This window comes from Penicillium rubens (assembly GCF_028828025.1).
Source record: "Penicillium rubens strain IBT 27055 chromosome Unknown utg000002l_segment0_segment0, whole genome shotgun sequence".
In the NCBI taxonomy this organism is placed as follows: domain Eukaryota; kingdom Fungi; phylum Ascomycota; class Eurotiomycetes; order Eurotiales; family Aspergillaceae; genus Penicillium; species Penicillium rubens.
Genome location: NW_026890600.1, coordinates 2,572,311 through 2,590,517, shown reverse-complemented (window position 1 = coordinate 2,590,517; position 18,207 = coordinate 2,572,311). Strand labels below are relative to the sequence as shown.

Sequence of the window (18,207 nt, the reverse complement as noted above, 5' to 3'; positions counted from 1 at the left end):
GAACTTCATGTTAGGGCTTGCAACTACCTATGTACTTGATTTCCTCTGCCACTTCTTGGCTATCCATTTCCGTCTTAGTGCTCAGTCCTTGCCGCTTTTTGCTCACTGAGTAGTTCTTAGCTAGGAATAGAATCATCTTGATTCCTCCCAGTTGATTCCATAACACTATCCCCAAGCCGCTCTCTACTTCTCTCCGCAATTCGGATCTACGCCTCCAGATCAGCCAGATTCAAGGAGCAACAGACCTCGTAGGGGCCTATGGTCTCGCTTTTACTGGCTGTAGAAGCTCTTCACCAAGCTGTCGGCAACTCCAAACAACTTGAGCGTATCACCTCGTTGGACCACGCTGGGCTTGTTGATTTCCGTGCCCGCTTTGTTGAGGGAGACGCACGAGTTGTCCGGGCGATGCACGAAGGCTTAGGCCCCTCGCTTAACACCATTCGGGACACTATCGCATTTACCGAGGGACTGCTACTTGTCGACCACTGCATTAATACGCTGAAAGATGATGTACTGAAGTGGGAAGTTCAGATGATTGTAAATGTAATGCGGCCTATACCGTAAACACCTTTAAGAGGACCATTCATTGAGGACTTCTAGAGGGATTGAATCCGGTTTTCGACCCCCACTGGCGAGGGCGCCAGCAGTTTTTCGAGGGGGGCAGATATGAGGGCTTAGGCGGGCCTGATGGATGACTAAAGGAGGATCACTAATATCTTACTAAGCTCTGGGAGCCGACCTCGGGATATACCTTATCTTACGTAGCTCCGACAGAGCACCTGGATATCATCATCTTGATTCCTCCGAGCAGATTCCATAACATATATTATCCAGTGTACAATATTACTAATGTGAAATATCGAAGTTGTAATATTGGCCGTCACGTCATTAATACGCCGTGATCAAAACAATCATAGGCAAAGATATGACCGCCTTTCTCTTTTTACCAGTCGTGAGTGCTTGCCTATTTTACCTGCCTGCCTTCTCACCTCCTTCTCACTTCCCACCCTACCTTCTCACCCACCATGGACTTCCTTCGATCCACCTCGGACGCCGCGTCCCAGTCTTTATCTTCTGAGCTCTCATATTCTGAGTTCTCGTCAATTGAATCTAAATCTGAGGATCCTCTTGCGCAACTGGCGAAGGAAGTGAAGCAGCAGCCATTCACCACCAACAAGAGCTTACGAAATTCCTTGGAACGCCGTCAACGAGCGCTTCAGCAAGACCAAACTCAGGATCAGTACCTCGTCTTCATGTCTGTCCCCCCGGCGCAATATTCTAGACTGAGTGATGATGGGTCGCGAACAAGCAAGTACTGTCGATTCTTTTACAACGTAGAAACGGGAATCTTGATCGCGAAAGTCATGCCGAACCCTGCACACGAACTTGCAATAAGATCATTTGATGAGCTGATTTCTGCCGAGCTGCGTACGATGAACGTCCATCGTGACGTAAGGCCTGTCGGCTCGACAACAGTTACGGTTGGAGATTGGAAACAGGAGGCTGACTGCAGCTGGGCTCCGGCTTCGGCAATTGCAAGGCCGAGTTTTGTGGTAGAGGTAGGATTGTCTGAGTCTGCGCGACAACTTTCGCTTGATGCGTACGGTTGGCTTGTGACTTACTCCTCATCTGTGAAACTTGTGATTACGATCAACATCAACCGCAAGGATCCCGAGATCATCTTACACCGATGGGAACTTGTTCCCCGAGGATATGGCGTCCTTACAAGGTCATCCCTTTCAGCGTGTCGTACTGCATTCCTTAAATTATCTCGAACGAATAACACAACATCTGTTACCGGAGAGTCCTACATGAATGGCACAACTACGACTACTACACAGCTAGATCTACCCTTCGACAAGATTGTTGGCCGTCCTCCTCACCAGCCCCTAGAGAGAGACTTCGTGATACCCGGGCAAGAGCTGAGAACTTTTGCCGAGGATATCTGGAGTGGGCAGAGTTTCCTATAAGTCGTCTCGAGTCTATCATGTTCGTTGACCACCAAGCGGCAGACCTCATGGAAGACGATGTTCTACTCACGAAGGATGTGTTGATTCGAAAGATTTCTGGGGAGGTGCGAGACTGCTCGAGACTCAAGCCAGGGGTCCCACATAATATCCGGCCTGGATTGCTGATGTCTTACGTTTATGATGATCATGATGACTGTTCTGTTTGTAACGTTACTTAACTATCGTGGGCCTCTGTATAATAACATTGCTGCTTTGTCTGGCCCATCTTTCTCCCTTCCTTTATTTTTCTCTCGAACCCTGTTGTTTTGGTTAAGAATGTGAAAAATGGTACGTATAGCTACCTAGGTAAGCCCATCATAGTCGAAGTCCTGAATATCTGTGACTTGAATAACCAAAAGAAACACTGATATCGAAATTCGCCTGATGGTAGTTGAGTTTATACCTTTGACGATGTACGATAGTGGTACCGTACAAGTGTCCAACCAAATTCCACTTCTAAATTCAGGCGAACAACTAAGTCACCAAGTATGGAAGGATTCATGTAGCAAAAATTGGTTTTTCTTGCTTCTTAATAGTCTCATTCCTGACAAACAAAACAGGATGGTCAGAGAAGAGAAGAAGCTGAAGATGAAGGCGGTGTCTGATCTGCCATCTCACATGTCAAACAGATCTGTTTCCAAATCGGGATTAGCTCTCCTCCCTCTACATATGCAATATTGCCCTTTGATTTCCATCAATATTCTTATCCAACTTTGACCACAGTGTGAAAATGAAGTACATCGTGGTATCTGGAGGTGAGTTCAACGGTGATCTGCCAGAAGTGGCTCCACCGTTAGCCCGTGGAGAAAAGCGGGGCAATCTCCATTTCGAGGTATAGCAAGAGATATGAGACTGACATTGCTAGGCGTCATTTCTGGGGCAGGGAAGGGCATTGTTGCTTCGAGTGCAGGTTTGCTGCTGCAAAGCAAAGGGTTTGTCGTCACCACCATCAAGATAGATCCCTACATCAACATCGATTCCGGCACAATGAGCCCACTGCAGTAAGTCCCGACCTGATGCAGCTTCTGTGGACTCATTTCCTGATCGATATAGCCATGGAGAGGTCTATGTGACGGACGATGGGGGTGAGGTTAACCTTGACCTTGGCAATTTTGAGCGTTACCTTTCGACCACTCTCCAGCGCAGCCATAACATCACAGCTGGGGAGATCTACCTAGACATCATCTCTAGGGAACGGACCGGCCACTACTTAGGCAAAACTGTTCAAGTGGTGCCTCATTTCACCAATGCCATCCAAGGATACATCGAACGGACAGCGAAGATACCTGTGGACGAATCCCAAGCCGAGCCTGATGTGTGTATTATTGAGCTAGGTGGGACCGTGGGCGATATCGAAAGTTCACCTTTCATCTACGCTCTCGCCCAGCTTCGAAAGAGGGTCGGCAAAGAAAATTTCGTTCAAATTCACGTAGCTTATGTCCCTGTTGTGCCGTAAGCTCTTCTTGCTTCAGGCGACGAAACACCGCTATAAGCTAATCTAACATCGGGCCAGACCGGGAGCTTCTGGCGAGCAGAAGACGAAGCCAACCCAAAGATCCATTTCCGACGTTCGGAGCGCTGGACTAAGCCCACTTCTAGTATGTTATCGCTCTCTATTCATACATGTATATACCGTGCACTCTAAGCTAATCAATTACAGGTTGCCTGCCGCTGCGAGGCGGCATTGGATCCAGGTACCATCCAGAAAATTGCCAATATGTGCTCAATGGAGCCAGAACAGGTCATTTCCGTACATGACGGATCAACCACATACCACGTACCGCTTCTCCTCGAGAAACAGAATATTCTGGGCATCCTCTGCGAGTACCTCGACCTTCAACTTGATCGAGCACACCCCCATGTTGAACAGGGCAAGCGTATGTGGGACAACTGGGTTTATCTTGTTCGAAGTCAAGATACTATCATCGACACAATATCAATCGCCCTTGTTGGAAAATACACATCCAATAAAGATGCCTACCTCAGTGTCTCTAAGTCGATCGAACACGCGGCCATGTACTGCCACAAGAAAGTCCGAATTATATGGATTGACGCGGCACATCTCGAGGAGGAGACTTATCGCACCTCTGCAGTCAAGTATCACAAAGCTTGGCATGATCTCTGTAGCGTCAAGGGCATTGTCGTACCTGGTGGCTTTGGTACTCACGCTACCGGCGGGATGATCAGGGCAATCACCTGGGCAAGAACTAATAAAAAGCCATTCCTAGGCATATGCCTCGGCATGCAACTCACAGTGGTTGAATATGCCCGCCATGTCATGGGTATCCCGGACGCTGGAAGTCAAGAGCTCCATCCAGAATCTAAGAACCATGTGATCGTTTACATGCCTGGACATAATCAGGAAAATAGCCGTGACACCATGCGTCTGGGCAAGCATCCATGCATTTTCAAGGACGGTACCGAGTGGTCAAAGCTACGATCCTTGTATGGTCCCCCGATTTCCCAAATTGAGGAGCGTCACCGGAACCAGTACGAAATCAACCCGGAAATGGTCGAGGAGCTTGAGAAAGCCGGTCTTGCTGTTGTTGGCAAAGATCCTACCGGCAAGCGTATCGAGATTATTGAGATCCGCGATCATCCCTTTTTCATCGGCGTGCAATTCCACCCTGAATACTTGAGCCGTGTTTTGCGGCCGAGCAAGGTCTTCCTCGGCTTCTTTGCTGCTGCTGCTCAGTGCTTGGAGAAGATCCCTATGGCATTGCAACAGGGCCAGCAAAGTCTTGTGGAAGAATATTAAAGAGCTGTGAGCAAGCTTTGGAGTTCTTTATGTTCCATTGGTTAGCCGCGTTCAATTGATCACTTAGCGTCCGTCCCTTTTGAGATTGCATTTCTAGTTTTCCTTTCCTTTCTTTTCTTTTTTTTTTTTTTTTTAATCAATTCATTCCAGAACGTTGATAATCTATTGTTATTAAAGCAAACTGATAGCACAGATCTAGTGATCTCTCCTCTCAACTATATATTAAAGCTTCCAATGGATCATTGTTGGAGGGGTCTTCCTAGAAAGGGCTCAGGAGAGTATACATCTTCAGAAGCAGGTGGTCTCGGCGAAAAAGATTGCTATTGAGGTCGCGAGGCAGTGGAGAGAGGTTCTGTCTTAATTCAGGAAACAAGGTGTCTTGCTCGAATCCTGGACCGCCATGGAGCTATAAGTAGCCTCTCTCTCTATCCATTTCCTACTCCCTATTCCATACATTGACATCAATACGCACTGGAGACCGATCCACGGGCGGCCCCTGTTTGATAACATGTTTGCTACCGTCATAGAGAGCTATAACTGACTCTCCCTCTCCTTCCGCTATCTTTCCTTCTTCCACTCCTCGGTGCATCATCCATGGGAATCTCGTTCCATTTATGCCATGTGTTCATGCTCATAGACTTGACTGTGTTAACGAATACATACGCAGGAGGTTGACCGCGGGCTTTACGTGGGGAAACAGAAGCGAGCTTTACCGAGTAGAACAATATTATGTGATTGATGTATCGGGAAATCCGAACAGGTCTAGGTGAGCAGTTCTTCCACAGTCATGTCGTCAATTAATTTCATGCAAAGGGAAAGCCCGGAATGAGAGTTGCGAAAAACCGAGAAGTGAAAGGGCAGCAAACAGAATCAGAACCGGAATCAGAACAGAATAGAGATGAAGGTGGATGGTGAAGTCCAGACAAAACTCAACAGGTAGACGATCAGGTTGACACCGAGCATGAAGAGAAAAAAGTGGGTGTATAGTGCATAAGGATAATGTGTACAGAGAATGGGAAATGAATGAGTAAAAAAGAAGGTCCGGGCCTGGTCTCGAGGTCAAGTCAAAAGGGTGGTGAGCCTAGGTATGAGGATCTGTGTCACATGCATGTCGGGAGGGACTGAGGCCAAGACAAGCGGCTTAATTGATAGTTCGCTTCCAGAACTTCCAGCCCTCTCTCTTCTCCTCCACTCCTACACCAACAAGACGTTCAATGCCTTCAGTGCCCTCGGCATTTTCGAACTTCTGCTGATCGATTTCCTCACCACCCTCTTCATCTGAGCCATTACGCAAGACAGCCGGGTAGAGAACACCAACACCGTCAACGCCAAGGGTAACCTCATAAGTAGTGAAACCCTCCTTATCGAACTTCTGTTCGAGGTCCTGTTTGACTTCCGCTTTCGCGTTAGGCCGGAGGAGGGTAATCGCACACCCACCACCGCCTGCACCGGTCAGCTTTGTCCAGCCGATGTCGGCGTAGTCGACAAGTTCGCGAATGCGTTCGAGGCGGGGGTGAGAGACGCCTAGGGAGACAAGGAAGCCGTGGTTGATACGGATGAGGGTTCCAAAGTGGGCGAGGGTGGTCTCGCTAATTCCCTCGAAGCTAGGGTCCTCGATTAGACGTTGTGCAGAACATGTCACGTGGTCGATGCCGTTAAGTATTGACTCCGTCACGATAGGATGGGCGTCTCTCAGGGCTCCGACTTTGCTAACTTCTGTCTTTGTGGAACGCGCTTGTTGGGTGTTGACAAGGAGGAGGGGGAGTTCGGGGAAAGTCGGTAGTGAAATAACGGTTCGAGTCTTCGAGGAATCGTCGCGCCGGAAAATCACAGCCTTACCGCCTGCGGCCACCGTGTTGTCCACCCCGCTAGGATTGCCATGGATACAGAGTTCTCCAACGAATGCCCAGCGGTTGATACGCTCGATTTGTGTCTCTGCCTCCTCCGGTGGCTGGTCTGGGTGGGGCCCGGAGAGGGTACGGATTTGAAGAAGCAGTGCAGTACTAAGACAAACGCAGACGCTGGCACTACTACCTAGGCCGGCTCCGGTAGGGATAGTGGATCGAAGGGTGTATATGGCGCCTGGGCTTTGCGGGGAGCCTAGTGAGAGGAAGAGGTAGAGGAACGAGGATGCGGAGCGGATATGAATCTTGCGCTGCTCCTCTGGGAGGCCCTTAGAGACGCCCTGAAGGTGTGGTTCGATTGCCTCGACAAGTTCTGGGTCGAGTTCCGTGACAAGGCTGTAGTAAAACTTCTTTTTTGAAGGCTCGTGAAACTTGTCCCAGGGTAGGGTGTCAATATCCCAAGTGTGACTAAAACCAAGGTCTCGGAAGTTCAATGTTATCGTGCGCTGTGATTTGGAGAGGGTGGTCACAAGAAGGTAGGAGCGGAGAGAGATGGCTGCGGCCATGGCAGCCTTGCCGTGGACCACAGCATGCTCGCCAAAAACGATGACTTTGCCCGGCGCCGATACCATAAAGGCGGGCGCCATTGGCGAAGAGGCCTTGCGAGCCATTCTCGGCCGCGCGATCGCTTGTGTTTCCGAGGAGACGGAGGCGCTGTCGGAGCTATCGTCGACGCAGTTCCCATTCACGCCCTTACTAGGGAGAACTTTGACCGTGCTTTCGGGGTGGAAGTCGACCGTGCGGCGATTTGTGGTATATATACCGTTCAATGGGAGCGTGACATTCTCGGTCATGACAGGCAGGATTAGGCGGATTGGACAGGCGGGATCAGGCGAGACTGGAATTTGAGGGGGCAAGAAAGGGGCGAAGTCTGGATTAGGAATTAAAAGGATAGAGATAGAAGACCAAGGAAAGAAAAGAATGAGTGGAATGGCCAAAGAGCCAGGATGTAGCCAAGTATATGGAGTACTGAAGCACTGGAGTACTGGAGTACTGCAGTCAGCAAGTAGACGGAAAGTTGGAGAAGTGCTCGAAGCTACTGGGTATACCAGGGAACGAGAAGAGAGGGATGGCCCAATCACAGCCACACCAATACCAATCGCTATTAATCTGACTCTTAACGGTTTACTACTATATATAGGATGGTTATTTTGCCTTATTAGGTCAATTATTACCCTTTTAGTTACCATTCTGGTTGTCCGGTGTTCCCTCTGTTCAAATAATATCCCAAGTGCAGAGATTTTGTGGCGTGCAGTAGCGCCGGGGTGATCATCTCTATGCCCTTCATGTCTGGCATTTACAATTACCACCAGGTACTCTCTTGTTTTTAAATCTACTGAATAGAATAAGTATGTGCATAATAACATTCCCATTAAATACAACAATCTAAGTCCGAAAATAAATGAAATCTAGCGTGTGCTATGTACACTTTTGTATAATTCGCAGTCATGTCTTCATCACAAATTCATCGTCACGGTCATACTATTACTATGCACCAGCAGACACGGGGGCAAGCCGGTCCACAGGACGTCCAGGTCGCTCAAATAAGACGCACTGTCATCCGCGCTAAGCGAAGTCCCCTCCACGGGAGACGGCAGAGTCGTGAAGATAACGGCGGTATCACCACTCTGCTGAACCATCAATTCGTTCAAAATCAAATGCTGTGCTCGACTCGGGAGATCATTGAAAGACAATGGAACCGATGCTACACCAGGGTAACCCGTTGCATTTGTATGTGAGCTGCTGTGGGCACCAGGAGAGGTGGGGGACACGGCAGATGGGCGACGAGCGTAGATAGAATCTAGCTTGTTTGCAAATCGTGGAGGTGAGTTTTGCGTTGCAAACATGATAGACGGTCCATTTCCCTCCTCAGATTCAGTGTTCACTTTGGCTTCCGGGATGGGTGACGAGCTAAACCGATTGCTGGAAGCAGAACGGCTCATAGAGGGCCGTAGACCTGGAGTTTTGCTCTTCGGGGAGGCATCGTCGCCAGTCTCAATTATGGACGGGATCACCTGGTTGGAAAGCACTAGTGTGCTCGGTGAGTCTCCGCTAGGGCTGCAATCCTCGGTCTTGGACCGGCCAAGGAGTCTTGAAGAGCCGGAAACGGTTTCAGCCTCATTTCGAGCGCTGACTATATCCTCTCCGCCGTCCTCTGGTTCTGGATCGCTAACATATGCTTCTAAATCACTTTCTTCGCTCTCAACAGAGCTGTCGGAGCTGTCGTAGTCGACGAATGCATCTAGCAAACGATGCGTTTGCATGCCGAGGTTCACTCCTCCGAGAGCCCGGAAGCTGGAGACCGACCGTCTGCGTCCAGTGGACTGAATCAGTTTCCTTAAGCCAGTCACTCGAGGGTGCAAAGGTTTTCCTCCACTGTCTTGGCTCGATGGTCCTTGCCAGGTATATGACTTATCAAGGTGGAAACTGTCACTGGTTCTATCCAAATCCTGGAGGTCTCGATCTAGGGCACGAGCTTGTAAGAGCCCTTGCCACCAGTCCTCCCCCTGTAGAGCAGAATTAACCCTCTCTCGGGCATCAGCTGTAACCGAAGCGTCGCCATTCACGATAGTTTGATAGGCCTGGAGATCACCACAGGCAAGCCAGAAAACCAAGACTTCGGCTTCAATCCGTAATTTGTCAAGGAGAGCCTCGACTCGCCGTCTCTCATCTTCCACATCGGTCTCGTACTCCACGAACACCGCAACTCGGATTTTGTATGTCTTCTTCCAGGAGGGAACAGTGTTGAGAATACAACCCAGTTGAAGGATCAGAGTGTATGTGTCAAAATTGGTGGTCAGCACATTTTGCTTGCTTTCACTGTCAGCCCCAAGCTCGGCAGACATTTGGATCGGCCACAAATCAATATACTTCTTAGTGTGACGACCGCGGGAGTCGGGTAACTCCAGGTCCTCGAATCCTTTAGCTACGGCAACATTTATCCGAAGCTTGAATAAGAGGTCTTCGAGGATTGTGACATAACTCTGCCCGCTCATGGGCGGGTTTGCGGATACAGACGCGCTGGAACCCTCGGTCCGCGGGCTCGAGTGAATCGAATGGCGTCTGGCCCTCGAGTCTCTGCGGCCACTGTTCAAAGAAAAGGTTTCAACAAGTGACTGGTCAGATCGAAATTGGTCTATCACAACGATGTTGGGCCTCATGCCGCCCAATCCGGAATTCAAAACAATATTCCGCATACCCCATTCTGCAGCGGGCGAAATGGCAATGTTGACGAAGGCTTTGATCTTGGAATACTCGACAAATTTTGTCCACGCTGTCTGTTGTCGACGTGCTTCGGGGACAGCTGCTGAAAAGTCATCCGTTACAAGAACATGAGCTAGTACAAACAGAGATCCTTTCTTTAAAGAGTTGCAGAAGGAGACCATTTTGTATTGCCTGTCGATGTCGCTGACAAATAGCAGGATCTGAGGACGCCAGAACTTGACGTGCTCCTGACGCAGACGAAGCAAGTATTTTCGCACTTGATGATAGATCAGACTTTGGCTGACATCGCCCCAAGGCTTGGGTGGCGAGCTATAATGGATCAGTAAGAAGAGAACTACCAGAATGCCTACACATCCTGTAGCGTAAACCCCGTCGACAAAAAACATGCTGATCCCACTGACGAGTGTTCCAGCCGCTGCAGTCTGCCAGTTGAAGTAGTGGAACGACGGACGGAAATTGGGCGCGGAGCCAATCTTTAAGAGGAAACACGCGAGATTCGTCACAAGGAAAGTCATCAAGTAGGTCATGGTAACAAAAGATGCGATGCGATTGATGTCGAAGAGCATTGTAACCTGAGCGAACACAAAGGTCACAATAATGGCATATATGGGATCGTCGGTTTTCTGTGCGCCTTGGGCAAAGATCCCTATGCCAGGCAAGAGGCTATCTCGCGCAACAGCTTGAAGAAGTTTCGCAGAACCAATCACGCCCATCAGGGCGGAAAAGAAACTGGTTGCGAATTCTCCGAGAAGGATCACACTATCAGAGGCATTGACCTATACTCAATTAGAACGTTCTTGTAGTCTTCCTGTCAAATAGGAGCTTACGATTTGTATAACATTCACATTGTTGTAGAAAGACTCCCGGGTCACCGAAGCCGCCATCGCAAGGATGACAAGTCCATAGGCGACAAAGGTCAAAGCCAAACCCGAGAGCGTACCCTTAGGAATGGATTTGCTGGGGTTTCTAAGATCACCTGACATACTTGCACCGCTGATAGCAGATTAGTGAAATGTGGTAGAAAGTCTGCAGTCGCCAACTTACGCAAAGATACCTCCTGTGGCAGGGAATAGAATGCCAAAGAGGTCTTGGAAGGTCTCTCGTCCTTTTATTTGGCTTCCTGCGGCTCCCTTGGTTAGATGAGGTTTGAGATTCCCCATCAAAGTCTTCAAACGAAGTCCCGTGAACTCCACGCCCTGACGGGGAATTGGGAAAGGTTTCATAAAAACTGCAGAGAGCGGTATGCTGAAAGTGGCGACGAGTAGTATGACCAAGAGCCCATTACTTGCCCTCGCAAATATGGAACTTCCTGCCAAGCAAATTCCTGTGCAAAATACCAGTATAATAGTTCCCCATAGGTACTTCCACCAAAATCCTTCCTCCAAGAAGTTGGCCCAGTCTCCAGACTGTCTCCCAAAGTTCTGAGTGAAACAGTCCACTAAGCCAACAGCATTCATGCCGGTGTTGAACACATAACCAAGGTAAAATACAATGCCGATGGAGCCACCAAATTCGGGGCCCAGAGATCTAGAAATAAGGTAGTAGGCACCACCGCCTCGGACCGTCCCGTTTGTTGCAATCGCGGATAGAGACATGGTTGTCACGAGGTTGATCGTGTATGACACAAGTAGCAGCCCTTTGATGTATCAGACGTGAGATCCTGACTTTGTGAGGACGTATGCTCACCTAATATGCCCAATACACCAGCTTGGCCCAGGATGAATCCGAACCGAAGGAACATAAGAATGCTCAGGACATTCAATGTCGTGGGCACAAAGACACCAGAGAATGTACCGAGCTTCTTCGGCTCATCCACCGATCGGGATCGATATCCACTCTTGTCCTTCTTATCGGCACGGGCGTCGTGGAGAGGATCCGCAGACAGGTAAACATTTTGGGAAGTGGTCTCTCGGCTAGTCTCATGTTCTTGATCGTCGTCCCTTCCATTATGCCACCACCGAACAAGGCCCCGGAAGTAATTCATGGGCGAGGAATGGCGTTGGTCCTCGGTTGGTTCTGACGAATTCACGGGCTCATACGGACGGACCCATCCAGTCGGTGGCGAGGGTAGCAAGCGAGTACGTTCGTCGGAGATAGTATGTGTTGAGTCCTCGGGGTCGAGACGTGAGACATCCTCTTGAGCGGTTCGAGTCGCGAAAGTTGGGCGTCGCCGAGACAAGGAGTCGGAGGATTCTCCGACTCGTTTCGCCATATCAGTTGCAAAATTTATGGTACCAACATGAGGGCATAAACAACAAAATAATTTAAATAGCAGTTAGTCCCAGCAAGACCATTGAGTCTGCAAAAAGAGACGGCGCTAATATCAAATGAACCGAAAGAGAAAAACAAGCTGTATCAGCATATGACGTTGATGGGGTGCAAACATTTTACAGTTTGCATCCCATCAACCGCTCTTGGAGCGAGCTGATCGGCCACGGGCCGCTTGGCGCTATTATTAGTGTCTCAAACCCTCCTCAGTTACATCTTGGCCTTTTCACCTCAATCTTCCCTCCGAGAAGCTGACCTGCATTGTTATTTCAATCATCCGGCCTTCTTTTCTTGCCCATTACCAAATCTAAACGCGACTCCCTGTCAGGAGCTAATTAGACCCTGAGGCCACCTTCAAAATGGCGGATAATGGGGAGGGCTCGTCCCTAAATCCAGCTCGATCTGTCCCGATAGCCTCGTCCTCGGTGCGATCGAGGTCCCCCGCACCGGAGTTCGGTAGCAGACAGGCTTCCATGGCACGCCTCGCATCCCCAGTACCCTCCCCTTCATTGGGAACATCCTTGTCGTCTCGACAGGGTATTCCGGCCAGTCGACCTGTCACAAATACCACCACGGAGCAGGAGTTTTCCAGGTCAATCGGCAATCCGTCCTCCGTCCCCGGTCCTGGTCATTCTATCATCACATCCCAACTCCAAGAAAGCCTTGGTCGTTCGCCGCCGAGATTTGGAACTCCGTCACGACACAACGGATCCCCTGCGGTGCATTCGACTCTAGATAACCGACCGTTAGCCTCTCAGTATGGCTCTTTCGATACCAAAAATGGAGCCGACTCCCCCGGCATGGTTCCGTACGAAGACCCTGAAGTCATCAAGCGGCATCTAGTCACGGAACACACAGATAATCAATCGGAACTTGCAACCAGCCTGGGTGGTGAGGATAACTTCTCAAGTCTACAGCTTCAGGGTGGTGATATCACACGACAAGTTTACCGTTGGGCGGAGGATGCTGAGGCCGAAGCCGCAGGGCGGTTCTTGCGCAGCAAAAGTTTCAGCGTCAGCCGACCAAGGCCAGAGGCTGATACAGAGGACATTGACACAATTCGGGTCCCTGGAGGGTTCCGCAGAGATTATCTACGGAGGGCAGCTGGAAGCCCACAACGCGGAAGTGCTCACGGGTCAACTACAGGGGCACCCCTTGGAAATGGCGCACCTCAACTGCCGACTAGTAGCTTCTTGGAGTTCTTGACCCTCTATGGGCACTTTGCCGGAGAAGAATTAGAGGAAGATGACGAGGTACTAGGTCCGGATGAGTATTTCTCGTCAGATGCTTGGGACGAGCCAGAGGAGGGCAGGGAGTCTGGGGAAGACGCAGCGCTGTTGCCGCCTGAAACACCGGGTCGGAAGAAGAGAAAGCACAAGCAGCGCTCACCAGCAGGAACAACTACTGCAACAGGTGCAGTACTATTGCTGCTCAAATCCTTTGTGGGTACCGGTATTTTGTTCCTGCCTCGAGCCTTCCTAAATGGTGGTATGCTCTTCAGTAGCATGGTTCTTCTGGGAGTCTCGATTCTGAGCTATTATGCCTTCATTCTTTTGGTTAATACTCGCTTGAAGATCGAAGGGTCCTTCGGTGATATCGGTGGCATTCTATACGGCAAGCACATGCGACGCATCATTCTCGGATCAATTGTCCTGAGTCAGTTAGGCTTCGTCTCAGCGTACATTGTCTTCGTCTCGCAAAATCTGCAGGCATTCGTGCTGGCTGTGAGCAAGTGTGTGACACTGATTGACATCAAGTACATGGTTTTGTTGCAGCTGGTCATCTTCCTGCCTCTGTCTTTGATTCGGGATATCAGCAAACTTGGGTTTACCGCCTTGATTGCTGATGTCTTCATCCTTTTGGGTCTACTATATATCTACTACTACGACATCAGCACCCTGGTTGACCAGGGCGGTATTTCAGACATCATTTCCTTCAATCCAGCCACCTGGTCTATGTTCATCGGTACCGCCATTTTCACTTACGAGGGTATCGGTCTCATCATCCCGATCCAAGAATCGATGAAGCAGCCAAAGAGGTTCCCTGGTGTTCTGGCTGGTGTCATGGTTGTGATCACCTTTATCTTCCTGTCTGCCGGTGCCTTGAGTTATGCGGCTTACGGATCGGCAACGAAGACCGTCATCCTTCTTAATCTCCCCCAGGATGACAAATTTGTCAATGTGGTCCAGTTCCTCTATTCACTCGCCATCCTTCTGAGCACTCCGTTGCAGCTCTTCCCCGCTATCCGCATTATGGAGAACGAGCTCTTCACTCGCAGCGGCAAGTACAACCCTTATATCAAGTGGAAGAAGAACGGCTTCCGTTTCTTCCTTGTTATGGTCTGTGCCCTTGTCGCCTGGTGTGGTGCAAATGACCTAGACAAGTTCGTTTCGCTGGTCGGAAGCTTTGCCTGTGTTCCACTAATCTACGTATACCCGGTATGTCCTTATCCTGTCTCCTCGTGATCACCACAGAACGGTATGACTAACTCATGATATCGATGTAGCCCCTCCTGCACCTACGCGCTTGTGCTCGCTCCAAACGCCAAGCTATTGCCGACGTAGCTCTTGCTGTCTTTGGCGCCATATGCTGCGTCTATACGACGTACCTGACCCTCATGAGCTGGATGGGCCCTGATGTCCCTCAAAGCCCAGGATACTGTGACTCTCATTGAAGAAATTATACTTTTTTGGTTACTGTAGAGCGTGGCGAGTTAGGTCTGTTGCATTTATTTGCTCTGTTTTCAACCCTAGACTGACATATCTCTCGCTGGGTTCCCATATGTTGCTTTAACACATGGGCGGGCATACTTGTGATGGTCATTCACAGCCTCAGTCAAATTGTCAGTATAGTCGGCGAATTTTGGGGTCACACTACACTTTCTGTATACATATTTTCTTGTTTTGGGAAATATCTAGTTGAGCATATTTATGGAGCTTTCTTTGGAGGTTCATTGGGTCAGGAATAAATCAAGACCCAGCCTAACACCTAACACTGAATCCCGAAGTTATCACGATCAAAAACTTTGTCCATCCCATAAAAGGAATTGATTCGAGCGCAATAATATAGAGCCTATGTACAGTGACTATCATCAAGTAGATCGTAGCCAGCGCCGATATCTAAGCGTCTTCCTCAGAACCACAAGTCTCCCTCTATATGTCTCCTCTTTTATCATTGTCCGAGACTCAAGTGGCCTCAAGGCAGAAAACAGCAGACCATGTATGGAGGTGCAATGCTGCGAGACAAGACAGATGCTTATTAGCCCCAATGAAAACTGGAAAGAAAAAGCACAACTAATTTCTTCTCGATGGCGATTCTTAAGCACCGGCCTCGGCGGCCGCGCCGCCCTTAGCAGCCTGCTCGGCGAGCTGCTTTTCCCGGCCTCCCCACCTGAAAAACAAACCAGGTCAGTAATTATGATTACACGATGCTTGTAGACAAAGACAAAGACAAAACAAGTTTCGAGGGGATGAGACGTACTTCCAGTAGTTCATGTAACGGAATCCCTGGGTAGTCTGGGCGCCAAAGTTTGTCAAGTGGCATGCGAAGAGGAGGTAGTTCTTGGGAGTGATAGCGAGGGAGTAGCGCATGAAGGTGGCAGCGTAGACAATGAGGGCACCAGTCATAGGGCCGGAGATGCTGTGAAGATGGAGATATCAGTATAGTTTCTCTGGGACCATTGCAGCCAATGGAAACGCAGGAGACGAAATCCGAAGCTCCCATCATTCATCGGATAAGAACATACATTTCAGCGTCCTTCTGTGTGTCCATAACAGCGGCAACCGGGATACCAAAGTTGGAGACAGGACCCCAGAAGTCTAGGAAGTACCATTGATTGTCAGCAACCCATGCAATTCATCGTAATTTATTGCTTCGCCAAAGTGCAATTCGGGAGAAAAAAGCGAGTTCGTCTCATTCTCGACCTCCTACGAGTGCTTATTCTCCTTCGGTCTCATTCGCCGTTGGCCGATCTCGGGACCGGAAGCGCTTCGGGAAACTGGGGTCGATACGTACGGGTTGAGCAGACATAGTCCAGCACCGAGTTGGAGCGGATCTTGGCGTTGATTGCCTTAATAGCAGCAGCCATTGTGAAAGTTGCTGGGAGTTATCACACGGGATTGGATTCGGGGGAGGAGAGATCGGTATCTGGAGGATGCGGAAGTGCTCGACTCACCCGGCGTCGGCCGTGTCACGTGAACTGCATTACGCCAATGTCAACTTCGTTGAAACTGATTTTTTGTTAATTATTATTTTACTATACTGAGTTGGTTGGTAGTAGGATAGTTATTAATGGTTTTTAGTTGTACCTAGTCCTGATATATTGTAGCTTTCGGGCTCAAACTTAAGCCGAGCAATGCAAATATATATTGGATTCCTCCACACTGATCGTCCAAAATCGACACCCATTTTATGGTCATGTCCAAATCATGGCGGAATAAGAAAGTATCTAATGTAAGGCACAAAAGCAAGGCCTATAGATAGGCCTCTCCAGGCACTGCAAGAGTGGAAGGAAGACCCAACGCAGATATACTAATGGGGTGGGTGTAGGAGAGGTGTCTAGGAGAGGTGTTTAATGTAATAGGAAGTGGACATGGAGAATTTGGATATTAAACGTGTTTTAACGAAAAAGCCGCGTTTAAAAAGCTAGCACTTTTTTTTTTTTTTTTGACTAAATGCGTAATTCAAGAGGATTTTGGTCTTTTTTGTCCCATGCCTAGACACGACCTCCATCCATGCGCCGCAACGCCTTGCCCAGTAGAATTTGGGGTAATCTAGCCTGTCCGCCTGTCGTTATCTCCCACTGGAGACGTTGACAATGGTTCTTATTCTGCGCTCAGCCGCCCTTGTCCCTTTCGGGGTGAAATCAGATCGCCGATAATTTGGAGCATACAATAATCCTTTGTGCATATTTGCAATTACCTGCCACCGAATCCGGGAGGAGGAGGGAATCCGCGTCCCTGACCGGGGGCTGGAAGCCAGGAGGAGGTTGAAAACCGGCAGCTGTGAGAATGGGTTATCAGTATAGGAGAAGAGATGGGAGAATTATTCGGTTGCAAACTTACGGGGACCACCCTGAGGAGCAAATCCAGGAGGAGGCGCGAAACCGGCTAGAAAGGAACCAGTTAGTTTGAGTCCCAGGTAATCTCGGCACATGGGAGTACTTACGGGGTCCGCCAGGGGGGCCTCCACGCCCAGCGAAGCCAGGAGGAGGAGCACCAGGGAAGCCGCCAGGGGGGAATCCAAAGCCTCCTGGGGGTGGCGGTCCACCAACACCGGCCGCAGGGCCTCCGAGGCCGATAGGCAGGCCGCGGCCAGCGGGCTTGCTGATACCAGGGCCCGCGGCAAGAGTGGCAGCTGCGCCAGGTCCGGCGGTGCCAAGTCGGGCAGAGGGGTCGGCAGGAGGAGGTCCTTCAACAGAACAAGAGACAACTTGAGTACCGCGCACGATAGTCAGGCCGAGGCTTCGCTTCTCTTCCGCTTCGACCAGCGGGGCGTTTGTGGGACCGGCAGCGGGCTTGGATTTCCGCTTGATGCGACGGAATTCTTCTGTGTCGGCAAGAACTAGGTTCATGTGCTAGAGAGCAGAAAGGTCAGCTAGGCGCCTCAGTTTCGGAGCAGTGCGAAATACCTTATCGAATGCAAGCATGGAACCGGTCATTTGACGTCCATCGTTCAATGTTACGCGCATGCGGTAGTTAATCTAGAGAAGTTAGATACTGCAATGGAGAATCGGAAGTAATTTGAACCTGACTCACAAGGTTTTGCTAAATGAAAGAAGTTAGCGACAACCATTAACCGCACGAGTTTCGGGGGTGCAAATGGGGACGAGAAACTCACCATCTTGTGGGAAGCCATGTTGGCTTAGGAGCGCGCACGGATGCGACTTGAGAGACCAAATAATAGAAATCAGTAGATAGAGAGAGACTTTCTACTGTGGCGGATGAAGCAAAGGTGCAAGATCCTATCAAGATGTGAAGCTCCAGCTTGTCGGGTGCTGCCAGTTCTTGATACTGGATTACCTAAAATATGAATCAGCAGAATC

The 18,207-nt window shown here is 49.6% G+C and overlaps 8 protein-coding genes across 8 annotated transcripts; 4 read left to right on the top strand and 4 right to left on the bottom strand.

Moving 5' to 3' along the window:
* Positions 1–258: 258 nt before the first annotated feature.
* On the top strand, positions 259–564 carry N7525_003458 (uncharacterized protein; the record flags this gene model as incomplete). The annotated part of the gene is made up of 1 exon (XM_061212712.1): positions 259–564. The coding sequence occupies one exon, from the start codon at positions 259–261 to the stop codon at positions 562–564; it is 306 nt and encodes a 101-aa protein (XP_061069733.1).
* A 461-nt stretch (positions 565–1,025) lies between these two features.
* N7525_003457 (uncharacterized protein) lies at positions 1,026–1,970 on the top strand (the record flags this gene model as incomplete). The annotated part of the gene is made up of 1 exon (XM_002559097.1): positions 1,026–1,970. One exon carries the CDS (start codon positions 1,026–1,028, stop codon positions 1,968–1,970), a length of 945 nt encoding a protein of 314 aa, XP_002559143.1.
* Positions 1,971–2,739: 769 nt separating this feature from the next.
* On the top strand, positions 2,740–4,767 carry N7525_003456 (uncharacterized protein; the record flags this gene model as incomplete). The annotated part of the gene is made up of 5 exons (XM_002559098.2): positions 2,740–2,764; positions 2,875–3,010; positions 3,063–3,461; positions 3,523–3,607; positions 3,670–4,767. 5 exons carry the CDS (start codon positions 2,740–2,742, stop codon positions 4,765–4,767), a joined length of 1,743 nt encoding a protein of 580 aa, XP_002559144.2.
* Positions 4,768–5,908: 1,141 nt separating this feature from the next.
* erg12 (mevalonate kinase) lies at positions 5,909–7,465 on the bottom strand (the record flags this gene model as incomplete). Its single annotated transcript, XM_002559099.2, has 1 exon — positions 5,909–7,465. One exon carries the CDS (start codon positions 7,463–7,465, stop codon positions 5,909–5,911), a length of 1,557 nt encoding a protein of 518 aa, XP_002559145.2.
* Positions 7,466–8,128: 663 nt separating this feature from the next.
* On the bottom strand, positions 8,129–12,108 carry N7525_003454 (putative cation chloride cotransporter; the record flags this gene model as incomplete). The annotated part of the gene is made up of 4 exons (XM_002559100.2): positions 8,129–10,672; positions 10,724–10,889; positions 10,941–11,532; positions 11,583–12,108. The coding sequence occupies 4 exons, from the start codon at positions 12,106–12,108 to the stop codon at positions 8,129–8,131; spliced, it is 3,828 nt and encodes a 1,275-aa protein (XP_002559146.1).
* Positions 12,109–12,523: 415 nt separating this feature from the next.
* On the top strand, positions 12,524–14,838 carry N7525_003453 (putative amino acid transporter; the record flags this gene model as incomplete). Its single annotated transcript, XM_002559101.2, has 2 exons — positions 12,524–14,602; positions 14,671–14,838. 2 exons carry the CDS (start codon positions 12,524–12,526, stop codon positions 14,836–14,838), a joined length of 2,247 nt encoding a protein of 748 aa, XP_002559147.2.
* Positions 14,839–15,481: 643 nt separating this feature from the next.
* Positions 15,482–16,251, bottom strand: N7525_003452 (pyruvate transporter MPC1; the record flags this gene model as incomplete). Its single annotated transcript, XM_002559102.1, has 4 exons — positions 15,482–15,554; positions 15,645–15,803; positions 15,910–15,982; positions 16,179–16,251. 4 exons carry the CDS (start codon positions 16,249–16,251, stop codon positions 15,482–15,484), a joined length of 378 nt encoding a protein of 125 aa, XP_002559148.1.
* Positions 16,252–16,878: 627 nt separating this feature from the next.
* On the bottom strand, positions 16,879–18,062 carry N7525_003451 (small nuclear ribonucleoprotein-associated protein; the record flags this gene model as incomplete). Its single annotated transcript, XM_002559103.2, has 7 exons — positions 18,003–18,062; positions 17,921–17,929; positions 17,794–17,865; positions 17,331–17,739; positions 17,228–17,272; positions 17,056–17,165; positions 16,879–16,965 (listed from the first exon to the last, which is right to left on the bottom strand). The coding sequence occupies exons 1-7, from the start codon at positions 18,018–18,020 to the stop codon at positions 16,879–16,881; spliced, it is 750 nt and encodes a 249-aa protein (XP_002559149.2). The 5' UTR covers positions 18,021–18,062.
* Between the last annotated feature and the right edge of the window lie 145 nt (positions 18,063–18,207).